The 17,638-nt window shown below is 43.5% G+C and overlaps 1 protein-coding gene across 1 annotated transcript in view; it reads right to left on the bottom strand.

Moving 5' to 3' along the window:
* The window catches only part of cep120 (centrosomal protein 120), a 37,977-nt gene extending 20,757 nt beyond the window's left edge, over positions 1–17,220 (bottom strand). Inside the window, exons 1-19 of the mRNA XM_079516961.1 lie at positions 17,025–17,220; positions 15,264–15,420; positions 15,029–15,143; positions 14,518–14,662; positions 13,559–13,704; positions 13,222–13,416; positions 12,873–13,085; positions 12,403–12,697; positions 11,623–11,815; positions 10,419–10,568; positions 9,707–9,889; positions 9,411–9,507; positions 8,859–9,062; positions 3,925–4,006; positions 2,303–2,459; positions 2,066–2,180; positions 1,572–1,716; positions 497–642; positions 84–278 (exon numbers count right to left, since the gene is read on the bottom strand). Of these exons, the coding sequence (XP_079373087.1) occupies positions 84–278; positions 497–642; positions 1,572–1,716; positions 2,066–2,180; positions 2,303–2,459; positions 3,925–4,006; positions 8,859–9,062; positions 9,411–9,507; positions 9,707–9,889; positions 10,419–10,568; positions 11,623–11,815; positions 12,403–12,697; positions 12,873–13,085; positions 13,222–13,416; positions 13,559–13,704; positions 14,518–14,662; positions 15,029–15,143; positions 15,264–15,420; positions 17,025–17,073 (2,982 nt within the window). The 5' untranslated portion in view covers positions 17,074–17,220. The remainder of the gene's footprint in view (positions 1–83; positions 279–496; positions 643–1,571; positions 1,717–2,065; positions 2,181–2,302; positions 2,460–3,924; positions 4,007–8,858; positions 9,063–9,410; positions 9,508–9,706; positions 9,890–10,418; positions 10,569–11,622; positions 11,816–12,402; positions 12,698–12,872; positions 13,086–13,221; positions 13,417–13,558; positions 13,705–14,517; positions 14,663–15,028; positions 15,144–15,263; positions 15,421–17,024) is intronic.
* Positions 17,221–17,638: the final 418 nt, after the last annotated feature.

Consider the following 17,638-nt stretch of genomic DNA (forward strand, 5'->3'; position numbering starts at 1 on the left):
AAAGAAATAGGTTTCTATATTACAGCAAGCAATCAGATTGACAGAGACAAACTAAGACAGACACAGAAAGACAAAATACCTACCTGTAAACGAGGTTGTTGTCCCAGGAAGGTGTGGATGATCTGCTTGCTGCTGCGGATGCGCACAGAGGCACGCTCTGGTTCAAAGCTGGGGTTCAGGAGGTTGCGGAAGGGCTCGCTGGTGATGTCATTTTCCAGTAGACGGTAGTAAAAGAAGAAATCAGAGTCTCCTGACAGTTTCATCGTGCTGGGAATCAACTGGAGAGTGACGCGCACGCGCACACGCACACACGCACACACACACACACACACACACACACACACACACACAGTTAGTTTGCATTCTGACAATATTATAAAGGTTTCGTTTCAGCTTTGGCATTACTAGACTAAGCCCAGTAAGCAGACATATTGTGTCGTACCTAGGAGGAAAGCGATAAGGGCTTATATTTCAGCTTGGGTTTCGTAGTACCTACCTGTTCCAGTTTGGTAGCAAAAGCCACAGTGACAGACAGAACAAACATGTCAGTACAGTACTCTGGAGGTCCGACCTGATGGTAGCCCTGATCCTGGATCAGAACTGCCTCCAACTTCTCTGGAAGCTCAGTCAATGCCGGAGAACCTGGAGGAGATAGAAAGGTTGATTCAGTACAAATAGGGTATGATATTATATTATATCTCTAAACTGGCCGTGGAGCGCCTCGGGATCCCCCTGGAGTAATTTACTAATGTTGCTCTGGACTGGAGAGGGAAGTCTGGAGCTCTCTGGTGGAGCTGTTGCCCCTGCGACCAGACTACAGATAAGCGGTTGAAGATGGAAGGATGGAAGTGAGGGTTGAGGGCACGGGAGAACGGCATGGTGGTAGTAGTAGCGACTTTAAGCAACGACGGCTACGCCAGTCGGATACGGCAACCGGAAATGGATCAGTGCTCGATACATAAACCTGCTCTCCGTCGCAGCCCTTTCTACTACGGCAGAAGCTACACTTACACGTAGTGTCTACAACGCCATGTCATAACCATGTTTATTGAAATTATAGCTGTCATACATTTACACCGATAGCTCCATCACCTCTCTTATGCTGTGTAAAGTGTTGGCATGCTCTGAATGAAGAAATAACACTAATACCATATGTCATATTAACCATGTTTATTAAAACGGTTTTAGAATAACACAGATTGCTCCAGCACCTTCCTCTTTCCACTGATGATCATGTCCAGCGCATGTAAGAATTAAGCAATATCGGCAAGTTAGCTGACGCGCGACGGGGTGTTTTTAAAAAAAAGTGTTTATGTTTGACACTTGCTGCATAGACGCGTCACCATGGGAACCAATGTCGCCGACGGCTGTTTGCTTAACGATTTTGACAGCTACTGCGACGGCGTCATAGCCGCCGTACTTCCGCATAGCGTCGCCGTCCTGAAACAGTCGTTATAGTATAGTCTAGTATTGGAAGGCGGGGGAACACAATGCCATGCTGTTCTGCCTGCTTTCCAGCACTATGATGGTGGGGTATTTAGTAACCAGTTGAAGAAACTGTATCAGCTGACCTTGGCGGGGCGGGGCTTGCTTGGCTTTGAACCTATCAGGAGAGGGTTCTACTGGCTTGGTGTCATTTTCCAGAAGCATAGTGAGAAGGATGGCAGGCTTCAGTTTGGTGTATTTACTGCTCAGTAACGGATACCACTTAGGATCCTAACAAAGAAAGACATAAAGACAAACATTAATTTGTCAAGAACTCTCAATCGCTGCTAACATTTGTACATAGTCTGAAAGCACACTCATAATGTACAGTATATTGGGTTGTGGAGGTAGAAATCCAATTTCAGCCACTTGTATCAGCGAACTTGTACTTTTGATCATGATCAATATTTCATGACCATAGGTGAGAGTAGGAAGTAGGAACAAAGATTGATGGGGAGATAAGAGAGTTTTACCTTCAGGCTCAGCTAACTTTTTGTCATAACAGTGCAGTAAAGCAAATGATTACGTTTTATAAACATTTGGACAATATACTTTGATCCTTGTCATAAGTCTACTGGACCTGTTTGACTTCCTGAACGGACCGAAGATCGAGAACTATATATCCAATGCTCTCCTTCATCTGGCTGATGGAGTCAACAGCAAAACACTGCAGTTTGATAGGAGTTCTTTGAAGCCTGGGAGCCGAACGGTCATGTTGAAGGAATGACAAGGGCAACAACACAATATGAGCAAAATTATCATGGAAGGGCGTGGGTGTTTTGGGGCAAGCGTTCTTGTATTGGACAGAAGCACTGACCTGTGCTGGTGCAGAGTCCTGCGGTCCAGTTCCCAGGCCAGCTCGGTGCAGAACTGAGGCTGCTCTCTGTGTTCCACTGGATCTGTGGAGAGCTGCTCCCCGTCAAACTTAGCCTGGACCACCAGGCTGTGACGCGGGCTCTTTGGAAAGTTGCGACCTGGATTTTGATTTTGATTGATTACTTTATTAACAGTTTACCGAAAAAAATAAAATGACACCCATGTGAAGTGAGGGGCGCTCTTATCAGATTCATTATACATCATCATACATCATCTCATTCCAGCCAATCACAATTTGCGTCCTCACCTTTCCGTCTTCAATTGTCTGCCCTCACTTTTATCTTCAATATGTACTTTGCTCAGCCAATCAAATCATCGCTATGGCTATGGGGTGATCAACATAGGAAAGCCAATGTTTGTGTTTACACAATCCCGGAAAGCTGGGCATAGGAGGGCCCTCAAAAATCATAAATCCATAAGAAATATATATAAAATAAAAGGCGAAAGCCACAAAAAAAAGAAAAGAAAACTGGCTATAGCTTTCTGTATCTGTGTGGGTACACACATTGCTCAGCCAATCAAATCATTGCTATGGGGTACACACAAACACACAAAGCTGGGCATAGGATGGGCTAGCTCCCCTCGTAAAAACACGGTGGCACATATTCATACAAAAGAATACTAAAAGGATAACCCAAATAAGCCCTCAGGGCTTGCTTGTATTCAATTCATCATCACTCCAATTAATCACCATTTAAAGACAAACAAAAGAATATGGTAATATGCTAAAATATAATTTATTACATTCTATGTCTCTAGTATATGAAACATGTTAAGCATTTTGCTTAAATTCCCATGTAAGTTATTCTCAGCATATGAAGGCTTAAGTTATTGTCACTAGTTTTAGGATCAGATGGTTTACGTCCCATGTTCGATACACTGTCTTAACTTAAATCAGTGGTTCTCAAAGTGGGGGCCAGGGACTCTCATGGTTCCTTGAGGGGGTTCCAAATGTCACCCGCTGGTGAGGTGACAGGTCTGTAACTCTGAGGTTGTACAAATGGAATTGATTGATTGAAGTATTTATTAACAGATTGGAGAATTACACGACACCATAAAGCATTGCACTTGTTTTTTGTACAATCTTAGAGTTATGAAATTAAAAAGAACTACTCCGTCTTAAATCAGTGGACGTGTCTACATACTGGCAATTGTGGTTAGTGGAAATCTCTTCACATTTAGATGCACTAAAACAGTTACAGTAACAACGTCACACAGCAGGGAAATCTCTATTTTGGGACTTTGCTGCCTTTGCATTAGCCCTGGTCCAGTGCTTACAGCGAGAGACTCTCTGTAAGCACTGGACCAGGGCTACCTTTTTGCTAGCTCCTTTCGGAACCCTACGTTAAAGTTTCTGACATTTTGATGTGGTAGGTCCAAAGGAGCTCAACCCGGGGGGTCCGGAGACGGGCTACCTTTTTGCATGATATCGTGTTATGACCAACTAAAAGAGGAAACGTAGTAAGTGGAAATGTAATTCCACATGGCACGCAGTTTTATATGATGTAAACCAGTTTGTAATCATGCCAACAGTACTCAAATTAATCTCTTTAAATGACTTACCCCCAAGAATGGACACAACGATAAGAAGTTGGTCTGTCTTCGAAGCCATGTTGACATTTGTGCAAAAGGCTGATGAGGCCTTCTGTAAACCTTGTAATTTGTGTCTACGTTTGTGTTGACTTTATTATACGTCTCTAATTCAGATCTAGAGTTAATAATCAGTGTGTGTACAGTACAGTCTCTCTGTCCGTTGCACACACCCGCTTTGTTGTTGTGCTTTGGCGCCACCCACTTCTTTTTAAAATAGGAAGTGCTGACGTTACTTCACCGCCATCTGCTGGTACGGAGTTAAAATACCAGGGCAAGTTATTTTTATTTCACAGTATGCAGAATGGGTACATTTCAAAGGAATTAAAGCACAAGTCAATACAAAAACTGTTACTTTGTGGACGATCCATGATAAAGCTTAGGCTATATTTTTTTGATTTATGTTATAGGGTTCTCGTTTTGTTTTAGCCATGGTTCACATGACGCTCGTCATGGCAGTCATGTTTCAGGGCTAGTTTTTTTTATGCTTAACTGTGTAAAATAATTATGTATAATGATTGTGTAAAGTTTGTCTTGTCATGTCTTAGAATAATTTTGTTTAAAAACAATAAACATATTGTATAAAAAATAGCAGCGATTTCCCATTTATTTAATATGCCTACAATTCAAACAAATCTATCCATACTGGGGCACAACTCAAATCAAGTGACGAATGGAGGTTTCATTTAATCGTTTCACTATGTGTACCATATTAGGATTATGCACAATGCACATTATTATTATATTAAGACCAGCTCACCCGGCCTAGCAGTGTCAAGATATGTTTTCAATCAACAGCCAGAAGACAAAAAGCTTTATATAAACATCCTTTAATCATGATTGCCAAACATATGAATTAAGGCATATACAGTATAAAAAAGCAACAGCAGATTCCATGTGTATATGATTTCAATGTCAGTTAAATTGATACAGCAGGTGGATGGACTGAACATACCAAGCAGCCTTATGAGACAGCACCATGTCTCCCAAAAAGATGACAGAATTTTGTAAACAGAGTTCATAGCACTATATTCAAGTAATAATTTAGAACAACCACTTATACAATGCAGGTAAGGTGTTGTGTGGGTGTCAGAGCCACTGCTAGAGAGGAATTACTTTTTTTGTTTTGTTTTACTTTCTTCAGAGACAGCCATTTTATTTCCACAGTCCTGTTCCATGGCTTAGTAACTGGACATCCGGTTCCAGCTGAGCCTTTGCATGCCTGTCGCCATGGGGATGTTATGGAGGTCATTGTTAGATATCTACAGACCGCACTTGTTAGTTCTAGATAAGTAGCAGCAGGATGGTGCCAGTAGTACCACCTGAACAAACGCTGTCTATTAGTGGCTCAAGTGTGTAAGAGCTAGGTCACCATAGAGATGCATGAGAGCAGGGGAGGGGCAAGGAAACCCCTGATTAGACGTGCCATTGAGCTCATATCGTGTTTCTTTGTTTTGTGATATGAATTTGTTTTAAATAACACTAACACTTCTAACACTAACAACACTTCCCTGTGTTGCTTAATGTGTAAAGCCCAGCACCAACATTATTAAAAGGTGGGTTCCATGTTCGGTGTACCTCCAGTTAAACAACATAGCTCTAACACTGCCTTGCTCTAGGGTTCCTTTCCCTGTGTAGCTCAAAGAGTAGAGCACGGCACTAACACAGCCAGAGTCAGGCATTCCAACCACTGGAGCCACTTGTGCAAAAAAATAAAAAATAAAATAAAAAAACGTTATGTTATGTTAAAGTGAATGTTCATTCACTTTACCAAAATTTGCTATGGATAAAACATATCACCTAGCAAATGGCATACAGACTCTAGTGTTCACCCAGCATCATAACATATTGTTACTGTACACCAAATGCCATATATAAGGCATAGGACAATTAAAGTGATTCTGATACCTTTTCGACCCCCTGTTCACTGTGCCCTAGCATGGCTGATGAAAATCAACAGAGAATATGATAAAGCATGTTAGTGTTTCTGCCATGAATCTATACAGAATATATACACTACTGGGCTCCTACATGGCACTGGGCAGGTGGACGTGAAGGCTTACTCTCACATAAAGACAGTACAATCAACATGGTTACGCTCAAGTACAGATTAGTAATACAAATGTAGGCTCAGCACTATGGGAGGTGAGGAGGACCACTTCAGTAATAATAATAATAATCATAATAATCATAATTGTAATGATCATAATATACTCTTTAGCCTCCTATCCCCAGTAGGAGTTTGTTAAAATCAAACAATGAAACAACACTATTGGGATAATGTAAGTCATTGTCAGTACATTCAGTCATATTACACTACAATAGATGTGCCTTTATGGAGGCGAGCGGCATGGCTCAGTCTCCATAGATTGGTGCATGATTATACACTCCATGTCCGCTGGGGTTTGGATTTCATGCCCCAATACTGTTAAAATTCAAAAAGCTTCAAAACAGGCTTTCATGGATTTGTATAGTTAGTTTGTCCTCCAAAGTTATCCCAATCCCACTCTCTGACTGCATGTCCGTTGTTCTGTTCATTCTTCAGGGTGTGTTAAAAAACAGTTGGCTGTTTTTGTTTTGTCTGTGTTTTTGTTCTCTGCCTCTCAGGGAGGAGAAGCTTATTCAACACCATGGAATTGATGTCTGATAATTCTGCTGCTCCACATGGGATGCCGGCACGCACATGCTCCTACTTCTTCCCCTCACTCTCTGTGGAGACAAACAAAAACAAAACACACACTTACAGCTGCTGTTTCTCGCTCAATGATTACTTCGTCACTACAAAACACACAGTGTACTGTCCCGGGGATCAAACCTGTGACCCTCGAGTTGTGTTCTACTGTAGTAGTGGTCCGTCTGTCCCCCCCCCAGTTATGTTTTCCTGTCTTGTATACCGTGTTTTATGTTGTTCTCTTATGGACTCCTGCCTGAAAACCTAATTTTCCTCTGGGGATCAATAAAGTATCTACTGTCTCTCTCTCTACCTTAATAGAGTACCTAGTTCCATATTAGTGAGTGTTCCATATTTGAGACTGAACTACCTGTATATCCGCACGCACGCACGCGAGCGCACACACACACACATTACAAATGTGTTGATCAATTTGCTACTCCGCTGTCGTATAGCGTGTGAAAACGTGTACGTCACCAAGAGGGGGGCGGCGTCTGAAAAGCTAGGGACGGCCCTCTCGTGGGCATTGAGCTCGTTCTTGGCGACAACATAGTGAACCAACACCAGGATGGATAGAAAGAACGTCGGCCCCCAATACATTACATGGACAAGGAAAATGTTGTGAACAAACACGGCTGTGCTTAGATACTTTGTTGAGCGTTATGTCTCTGCGCCCGTGCGCCGTACAGCCGAGATCCAAGCCATTCTACGTCTTTTTGTAAACTCGTCAATCTGGGTTCCTTGATGCTGTCTCCATGCTGGAAAGCTGAACATCTAATTCCGTTTTCTGGCCGTGTTTGTTCACAACATTTTCCTTGTCCTTGTAATGTATTTGGGCCCGACGTTCTTTCTATCCATCCTGGTGTTGGTTCACTATGTTGTCGCCAAGAACGAGCTCAATATTTACAAAAACATACCACCGTAACTCTATTCTAAGTGAGTTTAATGCCCACGAGAGGGCCGTCCCTAGCTTTTCAGACGCCGCCCTCCTCTTGGTGACGTACACATTTTCACATGCTATATCCTACTATAAATGTGCCACGTCTCTGCGTGTCTGTGCGTGTGCGTGCGTGCGCGTGTGTACGGTTGTAATGCACGTTACTCGAGAACCGTTTGCCCCCCCCACGGGGAGTGCAGTGTCCGGTATCGAGTCGGTCGGCCCTACGGTTCTCCAGAACCACCCCAAAAGGCTCTGGTCAGCTCTGCCAGTGGGCCTAATCAGCCTAAATCCCCTCACCTGTGCAATTTCCAGCCTCTGCCTCAGCCAATTGATTGCCATGGCAACCCCACACCTGCAAATTGATTACTTAACCACTCCACTTTTCACAGTCAGTTTGCACTCTTCACACACAGGTAGACAGACAAATGCAGAGATCTCCATGTGGGACACAGACAGATAGTTAAAACGGGTGCTATGACAAGTTGACAGCGGGTATTATTAGGTTCCCAAGTTGCATCGCTCTCAAGTAGGCCGGTGGCCAACGGGCACGTACAGGTCTAGGCAGAATAAAGCTGACCTTATATAATGGAACAAAATCCTGAGCGCAACTGCTGTGGTGTGTCAGTATGTTAATGGGACACTTACATTGTAGGCATTTAGCTGACAGTTCCATGGGGAAGTGACATGCAACCCAGCCTGCCGTTGTTACTATTGTGTCGTTGTTACTAGATACCGTAATTACATCTTATCCTAGTACAGTTGGAGGCAATAGCGGTCATTTCCGGTAGCATTTCGGGCCGGATATAGAAAGATAGCGGATTTCAAATTGCTGAAAAACAGGATTCAAACGGGTCTGTAGAAACCAATGGCCATTCTTTTCACGGCTATAAGAAAATATAACGAGTACAGCCTACCAGTAGAGGAAGAGTGTCCTGCTACCTGCTGACAACCAGAAATACAATGGAGGCAATAGGCTCCATGTGTAACACTGCTGGTCCTCCAGGACCTCCGCTATGCTCTGGACTTTCCCTCACTGCGTTTTTCATACTGTCTCAACAATAATGAAAGCAACATACCAACAGGATTATCGGTCTTCCCCCTCTAGTGGTTGAAAAACAAACAATAAATAGCCCACAATAATTTTCACAATACACGCACGCATGCATGCACGCACCCGGTCAAAACAAATCCTTGAAATGCATTGAAATCATGCCTAACCCTCTGAAGTACTATGATGGTGCAAATGTCCACCAGGAGGCATACAGGTATACTCACACTGATGCATTAGCATTAAACTGCATGTTCCATCTCGCTCTGTCTCTGTCTCTCTGTGTGTTTCTCTCTCTCTCTGACAAATTGTAAAACGTAGTCAAACACAGTGCTTTGATGTGGTGTCTGTCGGATATACAGGTACGGTCCTGTGGAGCAGAGCTGGGGGGCAGCAGCAGGTTTTGATGCTGGCTGTTGAGGTTGCTTCCGTTGTGCTGGTGGATGGATGTTCTATTTTATTGGAGAGACATTGACATCAAGTAAGACGGATTACTATAAAACTTCTCATACAATGCCTGGAAGCTTTACGGGGGGCTGTGCTGTGAACCTGGCTGAGTCATGTGATGCCATATAATTTGCTGGCAGTTTTCAAAACTAGATCTGGCATACAAGTTACGGGATCATAAAAACAAAACACATGAGCAAGTGAACAACTTTCCAGTCCATACGTATACTGTAATAGATGTAGTTTAAAACCAGAACCTTTACGAAACATTGACAAAGGAATTCAACCGCTACTTGCCAACATCAAATGGATATTGTTATATAATACATATTCTATTTAATTGGTGTTCTGACCTGTAGTGAATCAGAGACACTGATGTCCTTGGCTGTGACCAATCCCAGGTCATCTAGAGTGGTGACATAGAAAAGCTCGGCTACCTTCTCACTGGGACTGAGTGGATAGACACATGTAGAACATTGTTAACAATTAATAACAACCAAATTGCACAATAAACAATTAAAGAAGAGCACTGTATTTCTATGGCATATGTTTCTTGATCTTCAGTGAATGATGTATTGGCTGGTAATAAGTCAGTAGATAATATTAATAAATATGAGTGGTTAAATATTTCGTTAGGTGTAATTCATACCCGTGTGGTTTTAGGACCGGTATTCTGTCTGTGTGAGTCTGTCTCCAGTGCTGTTCCCCAGTAGCTCCCAGGAACCTGGTCTTGTCTGTACTGAGGAGGGCAGACAGCTGGATACTGGCTGTCCCCATCAGTTGGTCTCTGCTACTGCTGTCTCTGTGCCACACCTCCACTAGCACAGGAACTCTGGACCACAGAAATATGCACATATGAAAACTATTATTCATTCATTCATTCATGAATGAATGTGAATTCAGGTTATTTTTTTCTGTTTTCTTAGAAAGAAAAACATTTAACCCTCCCCCCCAAATGTTTGTGTTGTCACTGCTGTTGTGCCCTACTGGCCCACCTGCCAGCGAGGAGCCCCCACAGGGAGGACACAGGAGAACCTCCGTCCAACTCCTCCCTACCCTACCCACACTCCTATAGATGCTTGGCAAAGCTGGATGCACCACGGTGGATTCAAACCCCTAGATTCATTCCACGGTGGTGGCCGGGCAGGTGTTTTAACACTGTGCCATGAATTCGGGTTTTAGTGAAGTGTGTGTTTAATTATTTTACTATCCCAGTAAAGAGAATCAAAGAATAGAAAAATAAAGAATACGTGAGCGAGAGAGACTGAATGAGAGACAAAGGACCAGAAAAGGGGCATCTAATAGCATCCCATGGAAATAAGTGTATGTATGCTGTGTAATCTGTGTTGTGTGGTCTTAACCTGAGGAACGTATCCTGTAGTTGTTGCGGCAGGGCAGCAAAATCAAAGGCACAGTAGGACTGAGGCAGAAACACCTCCATGTTTCTCTGGAGCTCCACTGGAGGGTTGGTCATTATAGGAGCTGCACTACCAAAGAACTGGTATGAGTACCTGGAAAAACAGCACAGTGCTCCTGAATACAGAAGAAGGAATGCATTTCAACTGCAACACACGGCAATACTACGACATTGATACATCAGTATCAATGTCAGAATGGCCGAGATTCATGAAGCTGGAAGATTTGAGAAGAATATACCTGTTTCACAAACACGACTGTACGTACATGTCAAGATATTCAGCCTATTTTTTTTGTCTAGAAAAGGGTTTGTATGCCCCATTTGTGCATAATTCGTTAAAGTAGTCAATAGGTAAGTTGTTCTAAACTAAATTCTTTGAGAGCTTGACACAATTGTTCTGTATATTTAGTCTCATTCCAATGCTTCCGTCTCTTTGTGTATGCCTAATCCCAGACTGAATGATCAGGGTGCTGAGGGGAGAACACCATCTGTTGCAAGACTTCTTGTTCTTCTGTTCACTGAAGACAGTAGATGTATGGTGTTGATCACATCCTGCAGAAAAGATGTAGGGACGGGTCAGACAGACACCTCCCTGATGGGACATGATGGATAAGAATCTGTCTGTACTCAGCATTGAGGAGAGCACTTCTGACCAAATCGGTCTGTACTCAGCATTGAGGAGAGCACTTCTGACCAAATCGGTCTGTACTCAGCATTGAGGAGAGCACTTCTGACCAAATCTGTCTGTACTCAGCATTGAGGAGAGCACTTCTGACCAAATCTGTCTGTACTCAGCATTAAGGAGAGCACTTCTGACCAAATCTGTCTGTACTCAGCATTGAGGAGAGCACTTCTGACCAAATCTGTCTGTACTCAGCATTGAGGAGAGCACTTCTGACCAAATCTCAAACTCAAATGCAGCCGCAGTCCTGCAAAGAACATCCACCATGATTCATTGCTGCCAGCAGACACACAACATTTCGACTCGCTTCCATTGGTCTGTAATGCAGTTATGTTTTCGTGCATAAGTGAATCGCTTGGAGAGAAAAAAATGCAAATCTAGACAAATGTTGGGTTAAACCTTTTGCACAGTACTGTATGTTAATTTACTCAGGTGGGACAGATCCAGAAACTAGATGCTGTGGTACCTCAGCATAGCGTTGACAGGGTGTGTGAGGCTCAGACGACCCAGGCTGCGGAGGTCCAGTGAGAAGCAGTAGTGATGAGCAGAGGCAGGGATGGACACTTTAGGAGCGGACACACTGACAGATGACACTCCGCCCTCTGCTGCTACAATCTCTGCCTGGCCCTGGTCCTGTACACCCACCTCCACCTCTGAAGCTGCAGAGGTAGGACACCAATCAGTGATTGGACCAACATGGAAATAGCTAAAGCAAGCAATATTTTTTGTTTTACAGATGACAGAGAAAATGTTTAATTTGATAATAACTGAGTGAAAGAATGGGCTATATCACATCGTCGAGGGATAACTGAACCAAATATAGATTAGAACATTTATTAAAAATAAAAAGTGCTAAAATAATAACACAAATCAATCAATTAGCTATGCCCCAAACCAGCTATACCAGAAAAAGAAACACAAAGCTCTTGTGTGGTCTCATGCGGTGACATGTAGATTGTGAATTTGTTCAATTCAAAATGGCCAACCACTGCCTTAATGTCTCAGGTGACAGTCCCTTAATTATCTGTGTAATAAGCCGATAAACTCAAAGATGACTTCCCAGAGTCTAGTCAGTCAGTCAGTCAGCACGTTAGCCAGATTAGACAATAGCCAATAAAAGGAAAGCCACAGCATGGGATCAAACAGCTGAGCGACCAATATTTAATTGGAAAATACATAATTTCTTGTCAAGAAACATTTGTCACTGACTGGACGAAGTGTGCACGAGCCTTTAACGAGCCTTTACCCGCTTGTCCGGGTTGACTCTGTCCAGCATGGAGCTCCTCCCGGAGACTCTCCACCTCGCTCTCTGTGTGAGAGGCTGGAGGATGGTTGGCTGGAGGAGAGGCAGCGGGAGCTGGTGAGCACGGGGAGTCCAGAGGCTGGCCAGAAGATGTCCGTTTGACCAGGGAGGGTGTACGAGGTCTCTCCTCAGGAGGGGGAAGGGAGATAGTGGGGTTGGGAGGAGGAACAGAAGGTGGATGGGATGAGGGGCAGGAGGGGAACTGTGGTCCACCTGCTCCCTCTTCATTTGCTACAAACTACAGGACGAGAAAAAAATAACAAAATAGAGTCAGCTTCAGCTAGTCTATCATTGACCAATCCACAAACACTGAAGAATGTGTGAATGGTTTTGTGGAGAGTGCCTCTCCTCATCTATATTGTATATAGTGAGTGTGAGAGTGCGAGTGCGTGTGCGTAATCCTGTGCAGCTACCTCCTCCCTCCTCAGTGTAACAGCTACTCCTACAGTGGGCTGCAGGTCAACAGGCAGAGCTGGTAGTTTCTGCCTGGTTCTGTTAGGAGGTTTGAGAACGAAGGCTCCCTCCACAGTGGTTGGCTGGCTGTCCAGGTCTACTGTGCTAGTGGTCAGAGCTGAGAGAGAGACCTCTGTGCTGCCTAGCGAGTGGTTCCCACAACACAGGTGGATCTGTGGAGACATCCAACAATGGCTTACCGGTATGTGCTAAAATGTGGTAGCATAAAGAAATAGGTTTCTATATTACAGCAAGCAATCAGATTGACAGAGACAAACCAAGACAGACACAGAAAGACAAAATAGCTACCTGTAAACGAGGTTGTTGTCCCAGGAAGGTGTGGATGATCTGCTTGCTGCTGCGGATGCGCACAGAGGCGCGCTCTGGTTCAAAGCTGGGGTTCAGGAGGTTGCGGAAGGGCTCGCTGGTGATGTCATTTTCCAGTAGACGGTAGTAAAAGAAGAAATCAGAGTCTCCTGACAGTTTCATCGTGCTGGGAATCAACTGGGGAGTGACGCGCACACGCACACACACAGTTTGCATTCTGACAATATTATAAAGGTTTCGTTTCAGCTTTGGCATTACTAAGCCCAGTAAGCAGACATATTGTGTCGTACCTAGGAGGTTTTGGTTTTGTAGTACCTACCTGTTCCAGTTTGGTAGCAAAAGCCACAGTGACAGACAGAACAAACATGTCAGTACAGTACTCTGGAGGTCCGACCTGATGGTAGCCCTGATCCTGGATCAGAACTGCCTCCAACTTCTCTGGAAGCTCAGTCAATGCCGGAGAACCTGGAGGAGATAGAAAGGTTGATTCAGTACAAATAGGGTATGATATTATATCTCTAAACTGGCCGTGGAGCGCCTCGGGATCCCCCTGGAGGAATTTACTAATGTTGCTCTGGACTGGAGAGGGAAGTCTGGAGCTCTCTGGTGGAGCTGTTGCCCCTGCGACCCGACTACAGATAAGCGGTTGAAGATGGAAGGATGGAAGTGAGGGTTGAGGGCACGGGAGAACGGTATGGTGGTAGTAGTAGCGACTTTAAGCAACGACGGCTACGCCAGTCAGATACGGCAACCGGAAATGGATCAGTGCTCGATACATAAACCTGCTCTCCGTCGCAGCCCTTTCTACTACGGCAGAAGCTACACTTTCACGTAGTGTCTACAACGCCCTGTCATAACCATGCTCTGAATGAAGAAATAACACTAATACCATGTCATATTAACCATGTTTATTAAAACGGTTTTAGAATAACACAGATTGCTCCAGCACCTTCCTCTTTCCACTGATGATCATGTCCAGCGCATGTAAGAATTAAGCAATATCGGCAAGTTAGCTGATGCGCGACGGGGTGTTTAAAAAAAAAGTGTTTATGTTTGACACTTGCTGCATAGACGCGTCACCATGGGAACCAATGGGAACCAAGCGACGGCGTCATAGCCGCCGTACTTCCGCATAGCGTCGCCGTCCTGAAACAGTCGTTGCTTAAAGTCCCTAGTATTGGAAGGCGGGGGAACACAATGCCATGCTGTTCTGCCTGCTTTCCAGCACTATGATGGTGGGGTATTTAGTAACCAGTTGAAGAAACTGAATCAGCTGACCTTGGCGGGGCGGGGCTTGCTTGGCTTTGAACCTATCAGGAGAGGGTTCTACTGGCTTGGTGTCATTTTCCAGAAGCATAGTGAGAAGGATGGCAGGCTTCAGTTTGGTGTATTTACTGCTCAGTAAAGGATACCACTTAGGATCCTAACAAAGAAAGACATAAAGACAAACATTAATTTGTCAAGAACTCTCAAATCGCTGCTAACATTTGTACATAGTCTGAAAGCACACTCATAATGTACAGTATATTGGGTAAAAACAACAATGTAAGTTGGAGGTAGAAATCCAATTTCAGCCACTTGTATCAGCGAACTTGTACTTTTGATCATGATCAATATTTCATGACCATAGGTGAGAGTAGGAAGTAGGAACAAAGATTGATGGGGAGATAAGAGAGTTTTACCTTCAGGCTCAGCTAACTTTTTGTCATAACAGTGCAGTAAAGCAAATGATTACGTTTTATAAACATTTGGACAATATACTTTGATCCTTGTCATAAGTCTACTGGACCTGTTTGACTTCCTGAACGGACCGCAGATCGAGAACTATATATCCAATGCTCTCCTTCATCTGGCTGATGGAGTCAACAGCAAAACACTGCAGTTTGATAGGAGTTCTTTGAAGCCTGGGAGCCGAACGGTCATGTTGAAGGAATGACAAGGGCAACAACACAATGAGCAAAATTATCATGGATGGGCGTGGGTGTTTTGGGGCAAGGGTCCTTGTATTGGACAGAAGCACTGACCTGTGCTGGTGCAGAGTCCTGCGGTCCAGTTCCCAGGCCAGCTCGGTGGAGAACTGAGGCTGCTCTCTGTGTTCCACTGGATCTGTGGAGAGCTGCTCCCCGTCAAACTTAGCCTGGACCACCAGGCTGTGACGCGGAGTCTTTGGAAAGTTGCGACCTGGATTTTGATTTTGATCGATTACTTTATTAACAGTTTACCGAAAAAATTAAAATGACACCCGTGTGAAGTGAGGGGCGCTCTTATCATTATACATCATCATACATCATCTCATTCCAGGCAATCACAATTTGCGTCCTCACCTTTCCGTCTTCAATTGTCTGCCCTCACTTTTATCTTCAATATGTACTTTGCTCAAATCATCGCTATGGGTATGGGGTGATCAACATCACAAGCCAATGTTTGTGTTTACACAATCCCAGAAAGCTGGGCATAGGAGGGCCCACAAAAATCACATTCCGGCCAATCACAATTGGCGTCCTCACTTTTCTGTAGTCACTTTTTATCCTCATTTATGTGTTACACACAGACAGAAAACTGGCTATAGGCCTGGGCCGTGGCTCAGCGGTCCAGGCACCATGGCTGGCAATCCAGTCTGACAGTGTGCCGCGGGTTCGACTCCCGATCCGGACGGCCTTCACTGCATGTCATCCCCCCATCTCTCTCCCCATTTCCTGCCAGCATACTGTCTGTCCCTCCATAAAAAAATATATAAAATAAAAGGCGAATGCCACAAAAAAAAGAAAAGAAAACTGGCTATAGCTTTCTGTATCTGTGTGGGTAGTGGTACACACATTGCTCAGCCAATCAAATCATTGCTATGGGGTACACACAAACACACAAAGCTGGGCATAGGAGGGGCTAGATCCCCTAATAAAAAAAGCACGGTGGCACATATTCATACAAAAGAATACTAAAAGGATAACCCAAATAAGCCCTCAGGGCTTGCTTGTATTCAATTCATCATCACTCCAATTAATCACCATTTAAAGACAAACAAATGAATACGGTAATATGCTAAAATATAATTTATTACATTCTATGTCTCTAGTATATGAAACATGTTAAGCATTTTGCTTAAATTCCCATGTAAGTTATTCTCAGCATATGAAGGCTTAAGTTATTGTCACTAGTTTTAGGATCAGATGGTTTACGTCCCATGTTCGATACACTGTAAATCAGTGGTTCTCAAAGCGGGGGCCTGGGACTCTCATGGTTCCTTGAGGGGGTTCCAAATGTCACCCGCTGGTGAGGTGACAGGTCTGTAACTCTGAGGTTGTACAAATGGAATTGATTAATTGAAGTATTTATTAACAGATTGGAGAATTACACGACACCATAAAGCATTGTACTTGTTTTTTGTACAATCTTAGAGTTATGAAATTAAAAATAACTACCCCGTCTTAAATCAGTGGACGTGTCTAGATACTGGCAATTGTGGTTAGTGGAAATCTCTTCACATTTAGATGCACTAAAACAGTTACAGTAACAACGTCACACAGCAGGGAAATCTCTATTTTGGGACTTTGCTGCCTTTGCATTAGCCCTGGTCCAGTGCTTACAGCGAGAGACTCGCTATAAGCACTGGACCAGGGCTACCTTTGCATTAGCAATAGATTTTGCATGATATCGTGTTATGACCAACTAAAAGAGGAAACGTAGTAAGTGGAAATGTAATTCCACATGGCACGCAGTTTTATATGATGTAAACCAGTTTGTAATCATGCCAACAGTACTCAAATGAATCTCTTTAAATGACTTACCCCCAAGAATGGACACAACGATAAGAAGTTGGTCTGTCTTCGAAGCCATGTTGACATTTGTGCAAAAGGCTGATGACGCCTTCAGTAAACCTTGTAATTTGTGTCAACGTTTGTGTTGACTTTATATCTACGTCTCTAATTCAGATCTAGAGTTAATAATCAGTTGTGTGTACAGTCTCTCTGTCCGTTGCACACACCCGCTTTGTTGTTGTGCTTTGGCGCCACCCACTTCTTTTTAAAATAGGAAGTGCTGACGTTTCTTCACCGCCATCTGCTGGTACGGAGTTAAAATACTAGGGCAAGTTATTTTTATTTCACAGTATGCAGAATGGGTACATTTCAAAGGAATTAAAGCACAAGTCAATACAAAAACTGTTACTTTGTGGACGATCCATGAGAAAGCTTAGGCTATATTTTTTTGATTTATGTTATAGGGTTCTCGTTTTGTTTTAGCCATGGTTCACATGACGCTCGTCATGGCAGTCATGTTTCAGGGCTAGTTTTGTTTATGCTTAACTGTGTAAAAGAATTATGTATAATGATTGTGTAAAGTTTGTCTTGTCATGTCTCAGAATAATTTTGTTTAAAAACAATAAACATATTGTATAAAAAAT

This window comes from Electrona antarctica (genome assembly GCF_951216825.1).
Source record: "Electrona antarctica genome assembly, chromosome: 12".
NCBI classification, from domain to species: domain Eukaryota; kingdom Metazoa; phylum Chordata; class Actinopteri; order Myctophiformes; family Myctophidae; genus Electrona; species Electrona antarctica.